General features: G+C 38.5%; 2 protein-coding genes across 6 annotated transcripts in view; one reads left to right on the plus strand and one right to left on the minus strand.

Annotated features, from left to right (window-relative positions):
• slc7a1a (solute carrier family 7 member 1a) overlaps positions 1-25713 on the plus strand; it is a 30656-nt gene that overhangs the window by 536 nt on the left and 4407 nt on the right. For 2 of the 4 annotated variants that reach the window (XM_026181145.1, XM_026181148.1), the window contains exons 2-7: positions 20711-20964; positions 21055-21237; positions 21340-21498; positions 21592-21766; positions 21888-22021; positions 23396-23618. In XM_026181145.1, the coding sequence (XP_026036930.1) occupies positions 20766-20964; positions 21055-21237; positions 21340-21498; positions 21592-21766; positions 21888-22021; positions 23396-23618 (1073 nt within the window). In that variant the 5' untranslated portion in view covers positions 20711-20765. Of the gene's footprint in view, positions 1-6078; positions 6875-18659; positions 18878-20710; positions 20965-21054; positions 21238-21339; positions 21499-21591; positions 21767-21887; positions 22022-23395; positions 23619-25713 lie in introns of those variants that run through there. The other 2 variants (XM_026181147.1, XM_026181146.1) reach the window with 2 other exon arrangements.
• LOC113030077 (homeodomain-interacting protein kinase 1-like) lies at positions 1215-16659 on the minus strand. Of its 2 annotated transcripts, none has more exons than XM_026181149.1 (11): positions 16564-16659; positions 15812-16007; positions 15551-15635; positions 3958-4177; positions 3669-3860; positions 3381-3562; positions 3097-3220; positions 2862-2981; positions 2700-2786; positions 2365-2551; positions 1215-2151 (listed from the first exon to the last, which is right to left on the minus strand). In XM_026181149.1, the coding sequence occupies exons 2-11, from the start codon at positions 15954-15956 to the stop codon at positions 2066-2068; spliced, it is 1428 nt and encodes a 475-aa protein (XP_026036934.1). In that variant the 5' UTR covers positions 15957-16007; positions 16564-16659; the 3' UTR covers positions 1215-2065. The 2 variants fall into 2 exon arrangements, with proteins under 2 accessions (XP_026036934.1, XP_026036935.1); XM_026181150.1 differs by having other exon boundaries at positions 2093-2214.

Here is a 25713-nt window from a genome sequence, read left to right on the forward strand (position 1 = left end):
GCTTGACTGCTGTCCAAGTTAGTGTTAGGGATCTTTGAAGAGACTCATTTTCCTGTGTACATTTGAGTAAAGCGAATAGGGGGTCCATGCTGTAAAACACATGCTCTTTTCACTCGGACCCCCATTTTTACTGCTCGGTTGTCTGTGCTGCCGTCTTCTGCAGCGTGTCTGTGTGCAACTGTATCCTAGTTAAGGAAGCTTCTGTTAATTCTACATTAAGGGGGTACTTGTGATGCATCCTTTGAAGATGCAATCACACAAAATGAACTGCAATTCCCGGACACGTGACTCTAAGTTATCCAACGGTGGCCTGATGCGTGCAAGGATTCTTGCCATGTAAGATCTGGAGCACCGTGCAGGATTTAAAACTGCTCTAAACCCAGGACTGAGTGGGACCTGAACCTGAACTATCAATCGGTGGTCTTCCTCTTGTCCTCGATCGAGGACAGTAACAGTAGAAATTAAAATCACCGACGCCCCGATTTGACATTACTCCGATTTCCAGTTGTACAATAACCTTTTGTTTTCAGTACAGCTGTCCGGGAGTACATAGCTACTGTAAAGCTCATTTAAATTGCAATTTATAGACAAATTGCAGCAAGATTGTTGCTATCGTAAACCCCGTTTATTGACGAACTTCAGAGAGACAGCGTTTGATATTTTTGTAATTACTACAATAGTTACATTACTTATTTTCCCCAATTACTGTAGCAGGCTTTTGGCTTGAGAGTCTGGGTTGTTTCCCATTGTCTCTCTCTCTCTCTCTCTCATACACACACACACACACACACACTTTTATTTTGAAGTCTACACCCCCACCCCCTTTCCCTCCCCTCACTATTTTCAGCAAAATGGCACCCACTGTCTCAAGGGTATGTATTTTATGAAAGAACCTCAAACTGACCTGTGGAAAACATTACTAACCCTGTCATCATGATGCATTAGAATAATAAAAAAAAAAATGAAGCTGGTTCTTAAATTAGAGAAATCACAAGTTTATTGTTTTAATATTGTTCCACTTATTAGAAAATACAATAAAGAATAAGTACTTCATACAACAACATGTGAGTGAAAATAAAGTAATTCATTGGAAAAACAAATTTTAAATGGTCTAAGCCCCCTGACTATTGCAATGATGGCAACAGATTGCTTTTAATTATGACTTCTTCTTATAAGAGATTGGTACATATAACCTATCAGGTCTATTTTTCATGTTTTTTTTTTTTTATTTCTTTTTTTTTGGTTTACTCCTGAGCAGAAATGTCTGTCTCCAGCATTTGTGCTCAGCCAGTGTCCCGTTGATCAGTCTCAATAGGGAAGATGTGATTAAAAGTGTGGATGCTGCAATCTCAAGAGTTCCATCTGGCACTCCTATGCAACCTCTCAACATAGTCTTCCCCATTGTTCATCTTTCTCTACATAATTTGCTTAGGGATTAATACAGTATTCTGATTCTTACTTTGTGGTGAGCTATAATTGTCCTACATCCAACAATGGAACCCTTTTTAAATCACAATGATCTTTCAGATTGGTCAGAGACTCTTACTCACATTGTCTAATCAGTCATTAAATTTTTTTTAAGACTCTGGTTTGATTTGGTGAGTCTTGCTAAGGACTTCACTGTGGTCCTAGACTTTGTGCAGGGGTGCAGTGTTTGGCTGGAGGGTGAGGACGGCATTGCTAAGCAGAATGGGTGGTCCTAGAGTAAAGACAGTGGAGTTTAGCTGCAAGGCCAGAAGGATATTGCTGCAAGGATGGGTAGTCCTGCAGTAAAGGCAGTGATACCGCACCTGGGTGCCGTGCTGAGCTAGGGAGCAAAGTGTTTATTGTTGGGGAGGGTGTGTGGTCGTAAAGTAGAGCCAGTGGCGCACAGTTGGAGAGCGAGGATGATCGTGCTGGTAAGGACAGATGGTCCTGAAGCAACAGCAGTGGTGTAACACGGGAAGGCAAGGATGATTTTGCTGAGCAAGGTGGGTTGTTCTGGAATAAGGGCTGTAGCGCATAGATGGAGGGCGAGGATGATTTTGCAGAGGAGGACAGGTGGTCCTAGAGTGAGAATGGCGCCTCACTTGGATGCTGTGCTCAGCTCGAGGGCAAGGTTGATTTTTCTGGGTAGCATGGCTGGTCCTGGAGGATGGTTGCTGCAGAGACCTGCACACAGGTACCACCAGTCGTTACTGACAGATGCTCATCTTCTGAAAGCAAGAGTTAACACTGCAAAACAATCAAGCCATGTACCAAATTATTGACTCACTCATCTGAATACAACATTTTCCACATAAAGCGAGATACAGAACATATGCTCACAGTGGAAATGTGTTGTATGTGGAGAACCAGTGTTTCAAAAGAGAAGTAATATCTTACTCGAAGCTGTAGGGGTACAGCGCGATATGTGGCGCAGTGTTGTGAAGTCGTGCTGCAGCACCTGACTGGGCGTCATCCGTCTTTCAGGATCAAGCTGAAGCATTCCTTTAAGCAGCTCGATAAACACCAGCAGATCACAGATTTCTGCGGATTTACTGGTATAATTTTGATGACGTGTGAACCAGAGCTGAAACATCAAAGAAAGAAAAGGCCCCTAAAAACTCTGAATTTTAAGTTGTTTCTTTTTGGGAGTTTTGTTTAAATATTTATTCTATAAATAAAATCTATATTTAGTTTTAAACATACAAAATAGAACAGTCAAGAAGTACACCTACATTTTTAAGGTCATCAAGAGAGGTCAACTTCATCATCCTTTTCTCAGTGAACTTAATCCCTGTCTCACTGACAAACTGCTCAGGTGTCTGAAAAGACAGGAAACTCATCAACACTGATAAATTGTAAATTTGTAAAGTAAAAAATTGTAAAGTACTAAGAACCTTGAGTTTCCACGTGCTGGTGGTGAAATACAACTGCGTGTTGAAATAAAAGGCAGTCTTGAGCCCACTGTCGAGGATCTTGCCTGGAGGCTGGCCCTGAGTCTCCACTATGTACCTCATCTGGAAATACAGACCAATTGGTCAAATTCAGAGTCCAACAACTTTAACATAATGTGTTGTAATCCTTTAAATAAAGCTTTAAGTTCTTCAAAGGAGAAGCGCTAGTTATACTTACCACCTCATATTCATTCTCACCAGGGTAGAGCATGGAGCCAAGGTACAGATTAGCAGCAATGCAGCCCAGAGACCATACATCTATGGCCTCTGTAAATGGAGCCCCGAGAATAATCTCTGGGGACCTGATTTAGGACAAACAGGAAAAACAGCAACTGTCAATTATTAACAACAAAAGTGACAACTGGATTAGTTATACAGCCAAGAAGCCCATCACAGAAACAGCAGGGGAGTATCCAGTATTGACCTTTAAGAGAAAAAGCCACTTTGGTTACAGCTACTAACCGGTATGAACGGGACTGAATGCAAGAGCCCATCGAGGCAGCGGAGGTTTCACATGCCAAGCTAAAGTCAATCACTTTGACCCTATAAGGTTGTTTCTGATGGTTGACAAGCATCACATTTTCCAGCTTGAGGTCTGCATGTATCAAACGTACAGACTTCAAATGATCCAGTGCTTTCGCAATCTAAAAAAAACCCCCAAAAAAAACAAAAAACCACACACCTTTGTATTAATGTAATCAGCATCCATCTGAAAAACTTTATTTATGTAGAGAATACAGTTAAACACACCTGCTGGGTGATGGCTCTAACTGAGTTTAGAGCGAGTGGTCGGAATTGTCTTTCCTTCATGAATTCATAAAGGTTCTTGTCCAAAAGCTCGAATTCGAGACATAATTTTTGCCCATCGGTAAGAACGTTGTAAAACTGAACCAAGTTATACCTTTCAGATTTGTACAACTTTAACTTCAGCAGGGCAGCCACCTGGCAACATATGAGTTTTAGCTTCAAGTAAATATTTTAGAGGAATTTCTTCAAATACAATTGTTGGATTAACTGCATCAAGCCAAGTCTTTCCTACCTCCAAGTTTGCCAGTCCATTTCTGAAGCAATCAGTCTTAACTATTTTGATGGCTACGCTCTTCATGTCATTGAGCCTAATGAATTTTCCAACCGTGCCATAGACTCCTTCTCCCAGGGTAGTTATCATCTGGTACCGTGAAGCTCCAGTTAAGTGCCAGCCTATGGGAAGTAATCGGCTGATCTGGGCAATTTTATGGGCATCTCTGGCATCATAACACCTAAAAAGAAAAAAACGTTATAAAGGAAAAAAAATCCTAAAAAACGAACAAACAAAAATTTAAAAAGTAATTTAAAACTTCATTTCTTACAATGTAGACAAATTTTCATAATAACAGCAGGTGATATTAGAGGAAAAAGTGAAACAAAGCATTGTGATTGTAAACCGATCATCTGCTGTCATGAGCTAGTTAACCAGAAAGCAAACTAAATACTTGGCAAGTTAATGTCCTTGATTTATCTCAGTAGTTTCACCTTAAAAATTACTTTGATGAATATCGAGTGAACAAGTTCTGCATACTACAGTGCTTGGAGTTTTTTAGTACTGAAATGGAAAGGTTTGGTGAAGCTGTTTTTTTAGGTCACAAGTCAGGGGTCTGACTGGACTTCAATAAATAAGTCTTACAGTTAACGTTATTTTGACCTGTCACATCCTGATGTGCAGGTGGACTGTGATCTGGACCTGGTTTGCAGATCCACTACAGAGCCTATGATATCTCTAGGTTGGATCTGAGCCAGGGTCATTTTGCTATTTAAAAGTAGCCTAAACCCAGGATTGAGAAGGTCTTGAACCCGAATGTGTCGTGTGGCCTTGGTGGAGTTTCGGCAATCTAAATTAGAGTGAAAGCAGAAAGTGGCCACTAACATCTGACTGCAAACCATAAGTAGGAGTAAAGTAAAGGTGTTGTGCAGTAAGTACCATAATGGAAAACATAACACATCTTCAAACTGATTCAGATCCTGCTTTGGTTAGTATGAAGGTGTTAAGAGTTAAATACTTGTCTCCTAATTGGATACTGACTTGTCAAGTCGACATTTTATTCTTTTTTCTGCAAAAAACAAAACAAAACTCAAATAAAGTGGAATATCTATTGTTTTGCTATTACCACAATGAGTTTTTTGTATTTATGCTTATATTCTTGAGAAAAATAGAGAGGCTCATTATACAGTAACATATAATCGACAAGAGTTCATGTTATAAAGGCATTTAAAGAAAGAGTAATCTGACCTTTCAGATCTAGACCATTGCAGCTCAGACCAGCTCGAGTCAGTCTAACTTTAGCACCCCTGAATGTGGGTCACTAGTGGTGAAGTTGTTGACTGTGTTAGTCTATCTGCAACCCCTACACACTTAAATAAGTGTGTGTGTCTGTGTGTTTGTTTGTATGTGTGTGTGTGTGTGTGTGTGTGTGTGTGTGTAAGCTTTCCAGGATCACTGAGATTATGGAGGCTTCCGCACCATGAAGGGCTTATTCATATTTCCTCATTACTGTGTCTCTACCTGATTTGTGGCTTCTATTTATACCCATCACAGTTATGAGTAACACACTCAGACATTGTGTGTTCCTGCTTTTGGAATTGATTTGTTGCTGAAATAGGAATGCTAAGAATAAGATTCCAGGTAGAAGGTTTGTATTGAGTGGGTAGGGATTTATGAAACCTGTAACTTTTCGTTCTTCGTAATAACCAGAATACTTTTTATGCTTTAACTCTGAATATTTTAGAGTTCCACTTTTTCCTGGAGTAATCTACAGAGTAATAATCTGCTATGAGTGGAATTAAGTTCATTGTAAAATGTTGATGAAAGAGATCTTTTGGTCAATGTAACATAACCTAACAGTTAAACATATGCTCTTGAAGTTCTCGACGATATGTTACTGCATATGATCTTGGTGGTGAGTTCACTCACTTTACATTGTGTCAAGTGTATTTCTTTCTTGGCATATATTTATATTTGTCACAGTCTCTGCTGCGCTCTTGGCCAGGTTTATATATAAAAATCAATATATATCACAAGTATACACAAATATAGTACTTTGAAATATAAAGTTACATTTTTGCTTATTAGGTCAAAAGTGCAGTCGTGCTTTTCTGGGTTTTTTTTTCATCTTTGGCAACAAAAACTCTGCAACTATAAGTTGACTAGCCAATCACAATGAAATAAGTCACGCTTTACACTGAAACAGTATCACTTTCAGAGTTCTGTAGCTTTTTATTGACCACCACCAGTCATAAAAGTGATTCCAGAGATGTCAATAAATACAGCCTTCTTTTTATTTCCTTTTAATTTTGTGCAAAAACAGCATGAACTATTCCTGACCTGACCTAAAAAACATTAGTATTTTTTACCTGCGTCAGGAAAGAGGAGAAAGAGTAGAAGTATTATTAGTTATTACCAGCCAGCCTGGCATGTTGCCAGCCTCTTTTTTTCTTTCTCGCAAGTATAGTTTCACTTTAGTTTGACTTTAAAACAATATGTCCACCAAAACAACCTGTTTAAGGAGTTACTACCTGATGCCCAGGTGCTGCCCATTTCCTTCTTTTACTTATTAACAGTTGACTTGCTTCTGATATTTTTCCAACTTGTTTGAACATAAAATCATTCAGCTGCTACTGAAAAACCACAATTCCCACACCCTAATTTTCCAGGAGTAAGTCATTTCAATTCACTTAATATCTCTGATGTTGCTTTGTCAATTTCTATTACTTATAATAGCAATAACATTCTGAATTTTTAATGCAGGATAAGAACTTTAGAGTTTATCATAATGCAGAGACCTACTCGTCTCTGCATTATGAGTACTTACTTTGATATTGTATGTGCCCTCTGTTAGGAAAGTATGGGGAGTAGGACTGTTAAGAAAATGGGGGAACTGTCATGATCCCTGCATTTTGGACCCCACGTTTGACATTGTGAGGTAATGTTTCCTTTGTATTTTTAAAAGGACAAAATATTTCAAAAGAAAAGTTTTGTTTCTTTTGTAATATTGCTTCCCTTGTGGCCTTAGATATATTTAGTTCATCATTTTCAACTAAGTATTGGTCCCTTTATAGTTAATATATAGTGTACTATTTGTTGAATGGCTGCTTTCATTTAATTCCCTGTGTTTACAAGTTTAAAAGCTTTGTCTATTTTCTGTGGCTCTTTTCGATTATCTTCTTAAGACTTATTGTATTCCTCTGAGTCTTTGGTTCGTCTTAGTTGTAGTTACTGTTTACACTGGGTTAGTACCCTGTTGTGTTCCTTGGTGTACTGATCTGCATTGCCCTGCATCTTTATGCGTTCCTCTGTCTTGTCTTTCTCTCCACCCTTATGCCAAGTTAACCTTTGCTTCCATTCAGTTGTGTCTTTCTGTTTTATTTTCTGTTGTTCTCTGTGTCTTCTGTTTTGTTTACTTCACCAGCCTGATAATGTCTATAGTAACAACATATTTATACCTTTTACTTTTTACATTAAAGCAGATTTTTTTGTTTGAGTCATTCCTGTTTCCTGAGTCCTGCATTTGGGTCCGCCCTCTCACGTGGTAAAATCCATGCTGGCTATTTTTCATTTTCTTTTCTTTTTCTTTCTTTTTTTTTTACAAGTGTTTAGATTAACTTCAAGTTTGACTTACTTACATAACATTCTGTTGCTTTTGGCTTAAATTGATCTGAAAAACTAATATACTAGAAATTTGATTTGACTCAAATAAGAGGCCTAGATTTTTGGTAATGCTGACAAGTGTTGTGGAAACATTTTATGTCTTTATGAAACATTTGGATCTGACACAGTGGCTAACTGTTACTGATACTGTATTACTCATCTTGTTCTTTGTTTGTCCATAGAGGTGGTGCCACCTATCAATACACATTGTTCAGTTACAACTGACAAGGTTTACGGGTTCAAGGTGACCCTGTGGGGCATACCACCTCTATCTTGGTTAGCCAATAAGAAACACAACATGTTACCGTGTGGAACTGAAGATGATACCAAGATATTGCTGCAAATATAAGTAATCAGATAACACAGGTAAAATAAAATCAACACATAATTTTCAGAACTTCTCTGAGTTGCTTTGTCACAGTGTGGCCGGGTACTTATTCTAGCTCTTAAAACATTCATGTGTGATGTATGCATAACTACAACTTGAATCACAACTATAGTCTGTTGTAGTACCTGCTCATCCCTAAGGTTACATTCTTGCCCTCATCTCAGCCCAGAGGCCCTAGATGTAGAGGACAAATTTATATCAAACCACAAGCTCGATGTTTTTAATGGATCTCTTTTGTTCACACTTTTAAAATTTCACCCTCACCTTTTAACCTCCCTCAGTAATCATTGTGTGTCGCTAAACTGAAATGGAGAAAGCATAACACCAACTCCTGCTAATTAGTTCATTTAGTTCAGGAATGGAGAAAGTTGAAAGGCAAATGAACACTAATTAAAAATGAGACAGCCTTCTCTACTTTATATGAATTTATAAAATAAACTACCAAAAAGCAGTTAAAGCTGCAAGATAAATAAGTATAATTCTTTTATATCATGTCATTTGTTCTCCAAGGAAGAAGTTTAAACCAGAAAATGACTGGTGCAGGGACTTGCACCGATATATTTCTACTTTAAGGAAATATAACACTGGGTACAAAACGTTAATCATTATCCTGCGGTCAGAATAGTTTCTCAGCTTAAGTTTTGCTTGTGCTATAGATATGTCAACCCAGTTTTTAAAGAGATACTATCTGCTGTTGCTCATTTATTTCTTTTACTTATTAACAGTTGGTTTGCTACTTGGTATTTTTTGCAGCTGGTAGTAAACTGAAAAATCATTCAGTTGTTACTGAGAACGCTTTTTGTGCGCTTTTAAAGCATTAGATTTAAAGTTAAAATAATATTGTTGTAAATCCATCCATACTGACATGAGGTTTTGTGTTTTTACTTTGCTGTTCATTCACCTCAAAACGACGCCTCTGTTATACCACATGCTGACAATATTTCAAATGCACAGCCTAATAATGCATAGACATTCATGTTTGTGTTATTGACACAAACATGAATGATCAGCATCGTTTATTGACCTGACTAACCTTTTTCATGTTTGTTTCATTTCATTTCCACTTTATTTGTCAGGGGCCATGTACAAACAAAAGAAAAACTTTAATCTCCTAAGAGAAAAGGTTGTACCAGATTTAGCTACTAGCTTTATTATCTGCAGCCTGTGGGCAGCACAAATAGAAGAACTTTGAATAATATCTTTGGCTTAATAAACCAAGTCTCTTGGTTTTTTTTAGCAGGATGCTTCAGCCCTGTGCACATCACAATTCATCCTGCTGCTTCTATTGGCAGTCACATCATTAATACACACTCGCAGCTGGCAGCCGTAAATGCACATGCCATAGCATTGCTTCCATAATAAGCAGACAACCAGAAGAGGATGGATGAAGGAGATGGATAGATGAATGTGTGGCCTCTTTTACATGTTTTCTAGCAAAGTCTAACTTGCCCATCTTTAGGCTAATGTCTAATTATGACCTTCTCCCTTGCCCACACAGGTCTTTCAACTTTTAGCATATCAGAAATTCCAGTGAACAGCTGCCAAATACAAGTCCAACTATTTCCTTATTATTGCAATGAAATATCGAGAGAATAAGCCTCACACAGCCAACCACTAATCAGTCAATTACCTTTGATCCTCTGGAAACAGCAAATCATCCATAAAATGGCTATAATTTACTCGTTATATGTTTTTTTAAAATGTATGTTACTTATCTTTTTGACTTGGAAGTTAACTGGAGCAGTTGTGCCCTCCAAAATTGCAGACTACCAATTTCCAGACACGTGAATTTCTGGTTATTGATTTCAACAGTTCTCAGGTGTGTGACTTAATCATCTAGTGTAGTTTAAGCCAGAAGGTTATAGCATCATAGTAATGGCTGATAGTAATGAGCAGGCGGGGCTGCGTGTTTGCACCTCTATCTCCTCCTCCATCTCCATGCGTTAAATAGAGTAACCCCGAAACTCCTCACTGCATCCAAAGATCAAACTTTCACCATTGTGGGAGACTGTGTTGTGGGGTTCTACAGCTTCATCTTATTAGGCTTTGCAGGGAAGCATCCAATACCTTAGATACATTTTGCCCAGCTGCTGCATTAAGGTAAAATACTACTGTTGTAATGTTATCATTTCTGTGTCACAAATGCAGGAAAGTGATCAAGTACTACCGAACTGATAACTTAGTAGTACTGTACCCCAGCTTGGAATGATTTTCTGGGGGAGAAATGTGTTTTCCTACATAAAATTAGGAGCACCCAGTGGTCTCTCTACAACCATTTAGAATTTCCTTTTTCCTGCACTTGTATCCTACTGAAAGAAGTTTGTTTTAATGCAACACTACAATAATGAGCTACTTAAAGCACATGGTCAGTAGCCAAAACTATTAAAAATGAATAATAAATCCTGGAAACTGCTAGATCTGAATCTATCGGAGCTGCAATTGAACTTATCCAACAATGGCCTGTAATGTATGTAGGGAAAAGGGTGGCTGTAAGACTTGAAGTACTGTTTTGTACTGTAAAACCACAGGTGGTGGTGAAAGCAAAGGCACTGCAATGAGAATGAGAAAAATACCTCATCCTAAGGTGTTAAATCCCATCCCATTTAAGTCAATATGAAAACTTTCTGAAACTTTAAGGCTGTCATGTCAACAAGGAAATCCAATCTCTCACATGCACAGTACTGTTTGCTATTACTGCAGTGAGTTCGTTTTATATTTACACTTGTTTCCTCTAGAAAAGGGCATATGTTCATTATCTAGATAGCTTCAGCTCAGACCAGCATGAGCTCACATTTTCCCTAAACAATGTGTAGCTTCTGTTTATACCATCACAGTTAAGATGAAGCAAGTTGCAACTGGATTTTGACTTTGACTTATCAAAGCAGTGTGAAAAATATAAGCAAGTCCAGCTTTAGTAAATATGTGTATAAATGGTTATTAAGATATCGAGTACCACCAGAGGCGGGCGATGGTGATACCGATAATGACGTATCACAATAATGGAAAAACAGAACACACACACACATATATAAATAAATAAATAAATACATACATTTATTATATGCCTGTGTGCGCATGTGCATGTTTGAGTTTGTGTGTCTGTGTGGGTGTGTAGGTCATTCACTGTCCCTTAGGTGGTGGCATGTTGACATATATCAGGCAGCCAGTCATGCCCTGTGTCCTTCTCCTGGGAATATACTTTTATTTTGAAATGTTGCTTAGCTCGTGGAAATTTGGAATTACAGAAGTGAAGTGGTTTAAGTAAGTGTTCCTTAGTGTTCTCTGACTGTTTTTCTTACATACATTTATTTGCATTTTGTTATAATTAGCTGGCTGGTGTTTGGAAAGCAGTGTTTTTGTGAGATCAGTCAGGCTCATTCTTTGGGTTTAGAGGGCTTTAGAATGAAGTGTGTCTTAGGAGCTGGACTTATGGTGATCAAAAATGTTTTACTTTATTTAATTCAGTCTAATTATCAGTGGGTGTCTTCCTAATTCTGCTGGACAGGCATCACTTAGTGCTTTTCTGTGTATGCATAAAATGTATCTGTAGAATTCTGCATTTAGTGATTATGTTGGGTGTTTATTTGAACAGATTATAGCTCTGATGGAACTGAGGTTCTTATGTTGTTGTAGCCAGCTGTGAGGTCCGTTTTAAAATGCGGACAGTGACCAGTTCAATCGTTCACAGTTAGCCGTCTGTTTTTTTATATTGTCTTTATTTTAGTATAACTAGTTTAGCTTAGTATACAGATACAGCCACTCAATATTGCTGCTTTCAGTCCGATGATTTTCTCAGTATTATTTTTATAAAGGTCTTTGCCTTATAATTGTTTTGTACCTTAGGGTGGAATGTTTCTTCAAGTTCTGTTTTAACCTTGCAACCATCCAAATCCAAGTGTATTCCACCTGTGTTAACTTGATAGGTGTGTGTAGGTGTGTAACTCTTATCAGCTGTTTAGGCTGTTTATGAGGGCTGGGCTGGGTCTTTGAAAATGTGAGCAAACAAACAAAGCAACCTCATGGTGCCTTCCTGAAAGCGGGGGCATTAGAAGACTGGCAAAAAATGGAGTCTATACTACTATGTGAATTCCATATATTTAAGATTTTCCCACTTGATAGTGAGCTTTTGTTGTTTCTGTTGAAACCTTCAATTTGTTTCAAGGAGAGCAGCACATGCTCTCACAGTTACCACAAGAGTAAAAAAAACCTGACTTTCTGATGTCGGGGGTTTCATGAACGCTGCGCTGAAAACTGTTTCTGTGACTGACCTTCTCTGACCTTAATACACTAAACAGGCATGTTCTGGTTTGTCAGATCATTGCAAGTTGAAATGACTTCTGCATCGTTTTGGGTTACACTCTGGTATAAATCTACCATGATGTTACAAAGTTTGCAAATGTATTAACAACAGTAACGAACTCTGGACTGCATACTTTTAAAACGGGATTTTTACAGTAATGTAAGTAATCTAAAAATCGTTTTTGATTAATTTTATTGAAGGACAAAACACATAATTGGCATTGAATAAGAAGGCTTCACAGACAGGCAGAGCTGGGGGGAGGGTGGGGTGCTGCTTGTCTGTTTCACATCATTAAGTGGTGACGATATGCAAATGAAGCACGGCAGCTTAACAACAAGCACTAAAATGAGAAAAGCAAAAATCCCTCCCTATAGTTCGGGAAAATACAAAGAAGGTGACTGTTTTTATAACAGTGTTCTATAAATACTTTCTATCAATGATTCCTGGAACACCGTTTACAAGTTTTAAAATCACAACCAGCACTGACAGGATATTTGCGTGGGGTTTGGAAGTTGCTGCCCTTCTGTGGGGGTTCAGAGAGCTGTTTGATGAATCACCTAATGTGTGACAAAGGAATCTGCTGTGATGCTAATGTCGGTCTGCCCTCTGCCTACCTGTCTGTAAAAGTTGTTAAAATTACCGCAGTGATTTATCAGAAATGTGCAGAGTGTGGAAGGAGAATTAAAAGAAAAACAGGTGGTTAACAGCGAGCAATTTACTGCATTTAAAAATGATGCAATGGCCTGCATTTGTATAGCGCTTTTCTAGTCCATAGGACCCCAAAGCGCTTTACACTACATTCAGTCATTCACCCATTCACACACTGGCAATGGCAAGCTACATTGTAGCCACAGCTGCCCTGGGGCGCACTGACAGAGGCGAGGCTGCCGGACACAGGCGCCACCAGGCCCTCTGACCACCACCAGTAGGCAAACATGGGGTTAGTATCTTGCCCAAGGATATTTGACATGCAGCCAGGATGCAGCCTGGGATCGAACCACCGACCTTCTGATTAGTGGCTGACCTGCTCTGCCACCTGAGCTACAGCAATCCATATATTATAAGACTACATAACTAGCTAATATATGTAATTATTATTGTACCACATCTAAAATACGCTCTTCTCTGACAGGACCAACCAGTAATCAGTTTGCATTTATATTTTGCATTGATACATGTGTAGAAAGCTGGAAGTGAATCAACTTCCATTAGTGCCCCCTGGTGGATGTACAAGACATTACCACTGGTTTTCATAAATGCTGCTTGGGACAGGTCATGGTCCTGTCAGGAATGAGGCGGGCATTTGAAGTGGCTGTATCTGTTACTAATACCACATCCAACTTTCATTTGTAGCTTTTATCTTAATTTCTTCTCCTACAATAATTTAATTATTTCCACGTGTTAGGTATTGTGTTGTTTGTTGTACCCTCTGTTTGTTAGGAAGTTCTCAAATATATTTTACCTTCACGATCTGTACCGAAATAACTTGTAAAATGAATAAAACCTCTTAAATTAACTCAATCTTAAATAGGTACTTATTTTGTTAAATCTAACTGAAAGTTAACAGGTTACATTTTTTCAAGAAAGGATTTCTTTGACATTACTTCTGTTGTTGCAGGACAGGTTAAATATTTTCCCTGTGGGATACTGGTAAAACAGTACTGAGTATTTTCCTGGGTATCTGAGATATGCATCAACAAGTTCACTTCTGAATGATTAAAAAAAAACACACACACACTCATAAACAAAAGGAAGGTTTTGGAGTGGTCTAGTCAAATTCTTACATCACAATGAGATGCTATGGTGAGACCTTAAACAGGCTGTTTATACAGGAAAAGCCTCCATCATAGCTAACTCAAAATCAATTCTGCAAAGACGAGTGGCCGAAATTCCTCGACAGTGAAGTTATTATTATTTCACGTTAGAGCAGTTGATAGTTGATTGCAATTCCTGTTGCCAAGTGTGGAGCAACCAGTTAGTTTTTTACAATTACTGTTTTACAGGAAGCAAATTCTGGATATTTTTGGCTCTTAATAAATTAAATAATCTTTTAAAAACTGCAATTTGCATTTATTTTGGGGTTTTTTTTGTCATATAATAATAATAAAATTTGTTTGATGGTCTGAGAAATCAGAAAAGGGCCAATACTTTGTCATAGCACTGTCCATGTGTACACACATACAAAGGTACCCTGTACTTGTACAAAGTGATCTCAAACCTTTCTTTTTTGCATTGAATCATCAAAAAAGGATTAAAAAAAAAAAAAAAAACCTTCACCACCTTGCACTACATTTAACAAACTTAAACATTAAAAAAAAATATTTAAAAAACCTGTCTTTTTTGTACCTGATGTGCTTGTGACAAAAAAGCGCATCAGGTACCACTAAGAATGTTCATTTATTCACCATTATTGTTTAAGGGAGCCACATATTTCTAATCTTTAGTAATACTAGGATTTTGATGATGGAGCCGAACTTAAAATCTGGAGCTTCAGCAGGAGGGAGAGACAACCCCGATCGTGGTTCTTCACGCAGCCTGTTTTACATGCAGCCAAATCCACTTGTTCAGCGAGCTGATTGGTTATCAGACTTTTAGACAGAATAGACAGAATGTCTACAGAAATTTTGACACCTGGAAAAGCTATATTTTCCCCGCTGTGCGCGCACACAGAGACATTTTCAAGTTACTTCCCTCGATCAGCCCTATTATATATAATTATCGAAATGTTTGTCTAAAATGCACTCGTTAATGTTACTTTGTAATGGTGCTAGATTAATGTCCGAATATAACATCCAAAAACCTGACGTTAATACTGCCCACAGCCTCACACAGCCTGGTGCGCATTTACGCACATGGCCTAAAACCCCTGTCTTAATTGAACTGCGGATAACTCGAGATGTGACGTTAAATAATTTTTTCTGTCTTTCCACACATACAGGCCAGCTGGTAGACACTGACTTCAGGTTTAAATAGTGAAATAGTATTTTTTTTTAAACAAACTTTTCCTCCTCCTTGTATATAAATGATTCTATTAACAGCTATCACGAAAAACTTCCTCCAGCCATGTGCGCATTTTTGCGATTGCAGCAAACGGAATGCCGATGCGGCAACATACCGGGTCAGACATCGTGTTAACAATGAACTATTAAAATGTCAATAGAGAAGAGAGGCGAGCATCAGGGAAGCTGAAGGAACTGCCCGTGAGATGCTTTTTTAACGGAGGAGACAAACAGAGGAGGGAGGGAGAGAGATGGCACGCTTACCTTCTTGAAGAAGGTTGTTGCCCGTTGTTGGCAGGTGGTGGTCCAGGGAAACCCCGCTCAGTTGGCAGCTCAGCCATTGCCTTTACTGTAGAGTAAATTTAGAGTAAATTATTTGATCCTCTTCAGTACACTGAAACATACACACTTGTCATGGAGTTTGCAACAGCTAGTTGATAACTCCAGTGGTATGGAAAAAAGTAGGTTCTTAAATTTGCTCTCAAAAACTTACTGAAGCTACAGATGTCAGTTTAGAAAATTTACCTTGTTTGTCTCCAGTCCTCCCAAACACTTCTTCCAGAGCTGCCTTTCTAGTTCTAATCAAACCTGCCGCTTTAGCAGATTCAGCTGATGGAGAAAGGCGTGCCGAGATTTCAGAAGAGGGACCCTGTCTTTTACGCAGCTCCATGCGCCGCCCCTGTCTACGTTTGTGCGAAATAAAGCTTCTTCATTGGCGCAACTGTGCACAATTAGCATACATGTCAATAAATGAAGGCTGATATTGTTTCATGCAAACATTTGCATGGTTAAAATACAGTCAAACAACTAGTTGTAGCTAGTTTTATACATGTAGTTAGCAGCCTGTGCGCTTAAGATGTTATCGCTAACGGCTATGGAAAACAACAGCAGACCTGCTGCAGTCTAAACTTTGCAAAGCTAATGCTACTAAATTTAATACCAACACAGTCCCATAGTTAATGCTACGCTTTTTTTCCTCTACCACCTCTGTGTTAGCCCTCATCAAGCTGACAGCATTAACTTTATCCAGCATTGCTAGCGTTAGCTATTTCCACAGTGACATGCTACGTTCAGACAGAAATGTCTTTATTTTATCAGATAAAAGTTTCAAATTCATTAACAGAAGCCAGCACAGGAAACATTAGGCCTGTTGTTAATTCTTACCCACACTTATAGTTAGCTAGTAGTTTTAAAACAGAATAGCACAAAGTGTCCAATTTCGACCTTTGTAATATTTAAATCTAGTCTGGAATGTCTGGTCCCATATCTACACTTACATTTCTTCCTCCAATGAAATGAAGAAAACAGGAAAACAGATGACTAAATCAATAATCCATCCTCTTCCATGCTAATGCCCTTCACACTGGACTGAATGGATTCAGCACCTGTGCTCAGCCATTCACTGTACTGTACAGATGAATAGAAGCTGTCATTGTCAAAAATAAACCTATTTAGTTAAATCCTGTATTATTATTATCATCATCATCATCATTATTATTATTATTATTATTATTATTATTATTATTATTATTGACCTGACAAAGTGTGTCACTGATACAGTTTTTTTCTGTCTGTTTTTGTTACTTTGTTTAAAGGTGACTTGTGATTTAATTATCTCAGTTTACTTGGACTTCTTTATGGTAAAGCCAGTATGACTAAATTCAGCCACCAGTCTTCCTCAAAGTTGTGAGAGAGGTGTTGATTTTTATAAAAAGTGTGTTAAGTGTCCTTTGTTTCTCTTGGCAGTTTCTCTGCTTTTGGACTCTTTAGCTTGTCGTGCTTTTTAATATATCGATTTGCCGAAACAAAACCAAAAAACACAGCACATCATTTTCTGCACTTTTCTCTGTTACTCTGTCAATGGGTGTCAGGGTACTCATTCTAGCTGTTTAAACATTCACACGTGTTGTCCGTGTTGTCCTGACCTGATCAAAGTCTAGTCTAGAACTTAGATGTAGAGGGTAAATTTCCATCAGACCACAAAGCTTTTTATTAAACTTCAGCCCATCTTTGTCTCTACCACTGACTTTACTGCAAATAAATTCAGTGATGCTCTTGTCAGTAAGTCTTTTCCTCTTACAACAGCCCTGCCGAATCCCAGTGAACTCCCAACCTCTTTCAATAATCATTGTCATGTAGCTGAACTGAAATGCAATGTTAAAACTCACTCTCTTCCCTGCACGACTAATTATCTAGATTACTTAACCCTTTATTGGGCAATTTTCAGCCTAAAAACACTATCCCTCTTATCTTGATCACTTAATGTTTTTGGAATTGAATTGTAATCAGAGATTATCTGAAAACATAGTAATCCTCACTCACTGCCAACTAAAAACACTGCCAGTTTCAAACCATTAATCATTCATAGACATCATGTCGGCAAGGTTGTTTTTTTTTTGGGGGGGGGGGGCGGGTTAGACAGATACCAGTTGACTCTTTTACTTATAAACAGTTCTTCGCTTCTGGTATTCTTCCAGCTGTTTTTGGACATAGAATCATTCATCTGCTACTGAGAAAGCTCAATTAGCATTCCCAGGGGCCGTTTTGATTGTTTTCAATGATCGACAGAGGTGTCTGCTCAGTGTTTGTGCTTTTATATTTGATTACTGCCTTGGATACTTTTGCTCACTGTTTTCTCATGCTCTGTCTATTAAGGTTAACGCACCCCACTTGCCCATTTTGTTTGTGGTGTTCCTGAATACTTTATTTTTTATGTATTCATTTATGTATTATTTCATTAAAGGCAATTTTCAGGCCTACCAATCACATTAAGCTCTTTTAAAGCTTCAGTTAAGTAATTTTAACCCCACACCCGAGATATCAAATTTGACAGATTTTTAAGTGTCCAGGACCCTCTTAGGGACACTCCCAATAGGGGCTAAAAATCTGGGACTCTCCACCAATTGCTCTTAGAGCTGAAAAAGCTCCTCGGATGAGAAGTGAAACAGCTTCAAAAAACGTAAAGAAGTCCAGACGCGTTTCTTTCCAAACTCAGTCACCTCAAGGAACTTTATATTGTAAGGTAAAGACTCTACAATAACAACTAAGGCTATTTATGGAATGACTATTAAGTCTTCTTTAAGCCAGCCATTTTCCAAATGTCCAGAAGTGTCATATTTATGGTCTAACTTCATTGGTTGAAAGGGCTTACACCCCTTTTCTGTTCAGTTCCTCCCTTCCACTTCTTTAACATATTATCCAAAGTACCCTGCCAAATACTTTTTAATGTGTCTTACAAGGGACCATGCTTTATATTGCATACTGTTGTAAATGTAATATGCAAGTACAATGCTGCTGTTATATTAGTCTATGTACAAGAGTTCTTCTGGTAGAAATGCATTTATTAAGTCATCCGAAGTCTGCAGGAATTAAGTCTGCACATGTGTGCATGTGTGCCCACTGCTTGGAATAGCCAAGCCATGTGATTCTTCTAGATTCTATTTCAGATCGCCTACTGTCCAAAGCCCCACAGTCTTCACAGCAGCTTAAAGAAAAGTTAACAAATGCACAGTTTAATCCTTCTGTTGTCGCTTATCATTTCATCAGGAGTTGTTAGGTCGAGCGCTGAAGTGTACCTGTAGGTGTGTTTGAGTAAGTACTCTGTTCTGTCTTTTTCTGCCTTCACAACGAACAGGTTACTTTGACATAAGGTTCAGAAGGCGTATTTTAGTTTGTTTTGAATGATCAGATTTCATTCAATTTGAACAAAATCTGACAAAATGTAGATTTTTCGACAGAAAGTTGTGACCCCAGACTGACCCGTATACTCAAGTCAGTCAGGGGTTGTGTGATATATATAGGTCACTTTCATTGGTTTGTTTTTTGTTTTTTTCTGCAAGGATTTTATGACTGCACCAGAACATTTTTTAAAATCTTTACACTAAATTGGATTTTTATTACAAATTTGTATTTATGAGCTTCTGAGATCATAGACAGATGCAGCATGTGTAATGCTGTGATAATCAAAGCAGTATGCAGTATTAGTGCTTCTGGTTTAGTCCAGATTTAATAGATTATTTGTACAATGGTTGTTCTTAAGATGAATAAAGCATATCATTTCTCAACTTTTACTTGCACATTGTTACTTTTCTGCATGTCTATACACGTTAACCATTCACTTTCATTTGCTGAATGAGTGAAATAATATAGGGTTAATACATGGCATGCATTAAGGAGAAATGGCAACCTGAAGTCACATTTTACTTTGAAAAAATGCTAGTTTTTTATGTAATGCAGTATATGAATCAGATATATCAATTCTGTAATTGAAGGCTGGAACTAACACTTATCTTCGCTTTTGATTATATTCTCTATCAACTGTTTGGTCTGTAAATCTCAGAATCTACCAGGAAAATATTAACATTTGATTTTCTCATTTAACTAATAAAGGACCAATTGGTGTGCATCTAATCAAAAGGCATATGTTCATTATCTAGGCCCTTAATAGTGGAAAATAGAAGAGGCAGTCACCTGTGAAAATCTAATGAATGGCCATCGAGCTTACCGTTGAACGTGTATCATCATTTAGAATCACTGACAACATGCAAACTATAGTGACCTCTACACTGCTGCAGGTGTGACTTCTGTAGCAGTTTCAGTTTGATAATGGTGGACAGCTTGATGCAACAAGGAATAGAATCATTTCATTGTGCCAGCACATTACTAAAATTTCCCCATTTGTTTAATGTAAATATGAGTTATTGTATTTTCTTGCCTTTTTTCAAAGATTCTATGTTTGTTTGTTTTTTCTTTGTTTTGTTTTTTAGTTCAGTGACATGAAAATATCTGTACAGTGTTTTTTGTCCTGAGCAGTTATTTTCATTTATTCCCTAAAATGTGGCTGGTTGCATGTGATATTATATTTGTATTTACATATGCTATATTTTACAGCGTCGTCTAAGTCGGCTTTAGATATATGTGTGTAATTTTGCTTGGTTTGGATACAAGCTCATTTATTAGACATCTTTATACAGTGTAATTCATAATTAACGTGTGATGTGCTAGGCTGGAAAATTGAATGTGAGCCTGATTATTCTCAGAGGTAAGTGCGACGACAGTGTTCTCACATCAGCTTGTCCTTGGGTGGAAGTTTCCGTGAGCTGCGGCAAAACTGTTGCACTGTCCGCATGACCTCTCGTGTTCATATCCTTAGGTCACTGTAATCTGACAAGGTGTCTGGATACTTGTCAGGCTGCTACTCCCTGTTACTTGTGTTTATCTTGTGCAAATGATTTAGCTGTATGATCCAAACATGGGCTAAACAGTATCAATCCTGGCAGATACTTTTAGTTTATTTTCTGCAATGAGTAACGCACTATAATGAGCTTCCTTAGCTATTGTCAGAAATGATTCGGAGTCCTTTGTTTAAACAGGGGAGATGAAAAACTAAGCGTGTTTTTTAAACTTACTGTCTTTCATCTTTAGGTTGTGACCTCTGAACCCCTAAACCCTGACTTTTGCTGAGACCAGAGTGTGATCCATGGCTATAAAGAGCCTTCTGCACGCTGCTTCCACTTTCAGGAAGCAGCTGATGAGGGTGAAAGTGGTAAACTCTAACTCCGAGGACTCCCGTCTGTGCCGATGTCTCAACACCTTTGACCTGGTAGCCCTCGGTGTGGGCAGTACATTGGGTGCTGGTGTTTATGTGCTCGCTGGTGCTGTTGCAAGAGAGAATTCAGGCAAGTGACATTACTTTTGATAGTGAAAACATGCGTATTGAGGAAAAACCTGAAAGTTTTTAATCATATGATTCCCACCACCTTCCACAGGTCCTGCTATTGTGCTGTCATTCCTAATAGCAGCTATAGCCTCAGTGTTAGCCGGGCTTTGCTACGCTGAGTTTGGAGCCCGTGTTCCCAAAACAGGCTCGGCTTATCTGTACTCCTATGTGACTGTAGGGGAGCTGTGGGCCTTCATCACTGGATGGAATCTCATTCTTTCCTACGTCATTGGTAAGCATAAAGCACCACTGCTTTATTGTTTCTATTTTGCCTAGTTTAAGGTCATGTGTAGGAGGAAATTTGTCTTCAAGAATGTTTTTTTCTTCGTCTCAGGTGCCTCCAGCGTGGCTCGTGCATGGAGCGCCACTTTTGATGAGTTGATAGGGAACCCCATAGGGCAGTTCTGCAGACAGTACATGGCCCTGAATGTACCAGGAGCACTGGCAGAGTATCCTGACATATTTGGTGCTTTCATCATAATCATTCTTACAAGTAAGAAGACATAGAAAACATTTAATATTACACTTAACACATTTTCCCAAGACATTTTTCATTTTCCATTTCTTTGTCCTTTGCAATTCTAAGGTCTGCTGGCATTTGGGGTCAAAGAATCAGCAATGGTGAACAAGGTCTTCACTTGTATCAATGTCCTAGTCTTGGTGTTCATGGTGATCTCTGGATTCGTCAAAGGCAATATTAAAAACTGGCAGCTAGACCCTGAAGAGATCCTACATGCAAGTTATACAACAAACAGCACCAAGTAAGGACATATTCAATGCTGAATCTTTCCCTTTAACTGTCTCTGTTACTCTATTTTGTTTTTATCTGGATGACATTCTTTTAGAACTATATTTCATATTATTTATATTCCTCTGGTTTAGTGTGACAGACGTCCTGCCAAGCGCAGAGAGTTTAGGAATCGGCGGCTTCATGCCATTTGGATTCACCGGTGTCCTGTCAGGAGCCGCTACCTGTTTCTATGGGTTTGTAGGATTTGACTGCATTGCTACCACAGGTTAGTGCTGATCTGACCTGAAAACTCTGTCGACCTTCTGTTTTTGACTCCCTCTGCTTCACGTCTCGCAGTTTCACATACATCTCCCTTTGACGGCCTCATGGGTGTGTTTCCATTTTCAGGGAGAGAGGGGGGAATGTAACTCAATCTTTTTGGAACCGTTTCAGCCCCGAGCTTTCCTAAACATCCAGAAGTATTACATAACAGGGGGGCAAGAGAGAAATTAAAGATGCACTTTACTGCGTTTGACTTATTTCTGCTATTGGCTGAAGGCCAAAAGACTGCTACTCAGGTTAGGGGGGAACAAACAGGGTTTTGGAAGAGGGCATTCCAGAGGTTTTTCCCTGAGTTTTGCAGAGTTTGTGAACAGCCTTGTTTCTTTATACATGTTACAAGGTTTTTCCCACCCATAGGTTTCCTGAATTTTAACTGGCTGGCAAGCTGACCAGTTAGCCTTAAATTACGATTGTCAGACATAACACAAACTCACAATGATCTTTTTGCATGTGTGTGTGTGTATGGCAGTAAGAGTTAAGTTGGCATGAAGCCATACTCCATTTCCCCCTGACACACACACACACAGACACACACAAACACACACACACACATATCATCCACACAGCAGTTGTCTCCGTCACGTTTCAGAGCTCTTTTATTTTACAGTACTTTGGGCCTGCTTTGACACGTAACTGTGCGTCTTATGCACTCGCTCCATCACCGTAATGTGGTTTTATTACACAGCAAGGCCTTCCTACATAATCACCTGCAGCTGAGCAGTTAGGCCCCTCAGCATGGTGGCTCCCCCCAAAAAATAAGCTAATATCTTCAAACCTTGCAATGAATTGGGAGTGGCTAGTAACAAAGACATAGCTGTATAGCAGACGATGGGGCGATTTAGGAAATAACTAAGAAGGTAAAGTAATTTCACTACTATTTACAGGTTCAGTCAACCACTTAGCATTCAGTTAATTTCCACAAAACTTTGCATGCACTTCTCGATTCAACTGCAGCACTTCTGTAAATTATGTTACCTTTCTGAATACAGTGCCTGCACCCTGCATTCAAATGGACAATTCTCAGATGAAAGCATAAAACTCCTCCAAAATCTGAATATCCATCCATCATCCATCCAACACTAGAGTTTGTACTGTGTTCTGTGTTTTCGTTCCACTGAATTTTCACATATTCACTTTTCTGCCTCATGTTCAAACGCTGAAAGTAAGAATTTCTGTCTTCTGACGATGTTTTTCAAATATAAATATAAGCAAAAAATGGCACATTACCTGAAGATATTTCTGCACCCGTTGAAGTCATACAGAAGCAGATTTGCATATCTTGGCTCTTAACTGTGTCTATATATTATATATGTCCTAGGTGAAGAGGTGAAGAACCCCCAGCGAGCCATTCCTTTTGGTATCGTATCCTCATTGCTCATCTGCTTTGTGATCTACTTCAGCGTTTCTGGTGCTCTCACCCTCATGATGCCATACTACCTGCTGGACAGCAACAGCCCTCTGCCTACAGCTTTTAATTATGTGGGCTGGGGGGGCGCGAAATATGCCGTAGCTGTAGGCTCTCTTTGCGCTCTGTCTACAAGGTAAGAGATTTGAACTTAGAAGCACAATGCACATGTACTAGATCTTGTTCTGAGTAAACTTTGAACTGATTACCACTAAGATAAGCAACTGTGAATACCAGTAGATATTCTATTAGGCTGAGGAATATAAATTTGTTCCTTGTGGACTATGACATTTATTCAGCATTGTCCACTCAGTCATCATTAGACAACTGCAATTTTCCTTTAAAAAAATCAAACTGGAATCCTATCAAAATATAGATGTTTGAATGGGGAAATGAAACACTGTCACTCAGCTGCTACAGCTGCAGCAGGAGGGCAGGAGTCAGTAACTAACTCAGAGTTTAAGCTCCTGTTTTTTGGAACAGAAGATCCAGAATTTCCCCTATTTCAGGATTAGCAAACTCAGAATCTTCACTACATCTGCTTTCTGGAGCGTAACCAAAGACTATCATTCATTTTAAATGCGCAGTTGTGTACACGGTTCTGTCTCAGATAACTACACACACACACATATATATTTATGTTTGTGTTTCTGAGCGAGAGTGTATATTTAACTTCGGAAAGCATTTGATGCCTTAACTAAAAATAAAACATGCTGCTGAGAATATAGCTGCACCATCAGTGTGTGAAGGCGATTATGTAACAGGGACTCAGAAAGGCTAAGGCAGGTGACTTTTTTTTTTTTACTAACAATTAGTTTCTAATCACTTTAAATGATGGTCCATATATGTTATATTTAGCAATTAATAATAGCAACAATCAACCAATATTTTATTCATGATAGAACATAGAAAACACATCAAATGTTTAAACTGAGTATTTTACTATTTCATGATAAAAATTACGATACAATGATAATTTAGAATTTGATGGCACCAGACTGGGCATGGGTGCAACAAACAGCTGAAAAAGAACATTTTGATATTATCTTAAATGGTTCATCGCTGCACTAAAGGCAATAGCCAGAAATCAATATTGGAAGCTCATGTGCTTCGGCCCCTCGGGCAACACTGCATTAAAACCAGGCATGATTCACAAAGGTTAAAGCTCTATCATGCAGAGAAGAAACTATTTATGAACATGATCTAGAAATGCTGTCTTCTCTGGGCCAAAGCTGTGGTCCAGTGAAATGCAATTTGAAATTCCCTTAGGTAAACTTGGACACCGTGTCCTCTGGACTAGTAAGGAGAGAGACTATGCATGTTGTCATCGCTGTGTCCAAAAGTATGCATCTCTGATTTTAAGGGGATGCATTAGTGCATTAGTACATTAAAGGTTTTATAGTGACATATGCTGCATATCTCAGCAAGACTGTGTTAAACCACTTCTTGAAACACTTAGAACTGCATGGTTTCATAGTAGCAGAGGGTGCTCAAAGGGCCTACTTGGAGTCCAGACCTTTCACCAGCTGAAAAGATTTACATGAAATATTTTTTCTCCTATCATCACAAAAAGGTCGTGGTGGATGGCTGTCGCTCCCTGAGCCTGGTTCTGCCAGAGGGTTTCTTACTGTTAAAAGGGAGCTTTTCCTTCCCAGTGTCACCAAGTGCTTGCTGAAAGGTATTTGAGCAAGCACTTGGTATTATTGTAAGGTCCATATCTTTCAGTATAAAGAGTCTTGAGGCGCTGTTTTTATGAATTGGTGCTATAAAAATAAAATGAATTGAAAATAAACGTGTAGTGAAAAATACGATAAACAAGACCCAGGGCTGTTGAACAGCTCAAATCAGATAAGAGTGAGATAACATTCCTCTTTCAAAGGTTCAGCAGCTGATCTCCTTAGTTCTCGAATGTTTCGAGACTGTTGTTAAAAGAAGAGAGGATGCCACACAGTGGCAAACAGCATGGCCCTGTCCCATCTATACTAAGACATATTAAATTCAGCTAATATTAAATATAAAAATGAGCTAGTATCTTTGTTTTAATGGTACATTTTCTCAGTTTAAACATTGATTTTTGTCACGTTTTATTTTGAATAAAATATGGGTGCATAAGATCTGCAAAAAAATTGCATTAAATTGTTATTTACATATTACAAAGTTACATTACAAAGTGTTGCACATGTGTTCCTAACTTAAAATGTATGCACAACATATTTAAGTATCCTGTGTTC

The sequence above is a fragment of the Astatotilapia calliptera genome, chromosome 10 (assembly GCF_900246225.1).
Source record: "Astatotilapia calliptera chromosome 10, fAstCal1.2, whole genome shotgun sequence".
NCBI lineage: Eukaryota > Metazoa > Chordata > Actinopteri > Cichliformes > Cichlidae > Astatotilapia > Astatotilapia calliptera.

Coding starts and splice junctions, on each gene's coding strand:
- LOC113030077 (XM_026181149.1), bottom strand. CDS start 15,956: ATGGAGCTGCGTAAAAGACAGGGTCCCTCTTCTGAAATCTCGGCACGC. Junction 2,982..3,096: donor GTGAGAATGAATATGAGGTG/GTAAGTATAACT, acceptor CTGTATTTCCAG/ATGAGGTACATAGTGGAGAC. Junction 2,552..2,699: donor CTCTTGATGACCTTAAAAAT/GTAGGTGTACTT, acceptor TTGATGTTTCAG/CTCTGGTTCACACGTCATCA.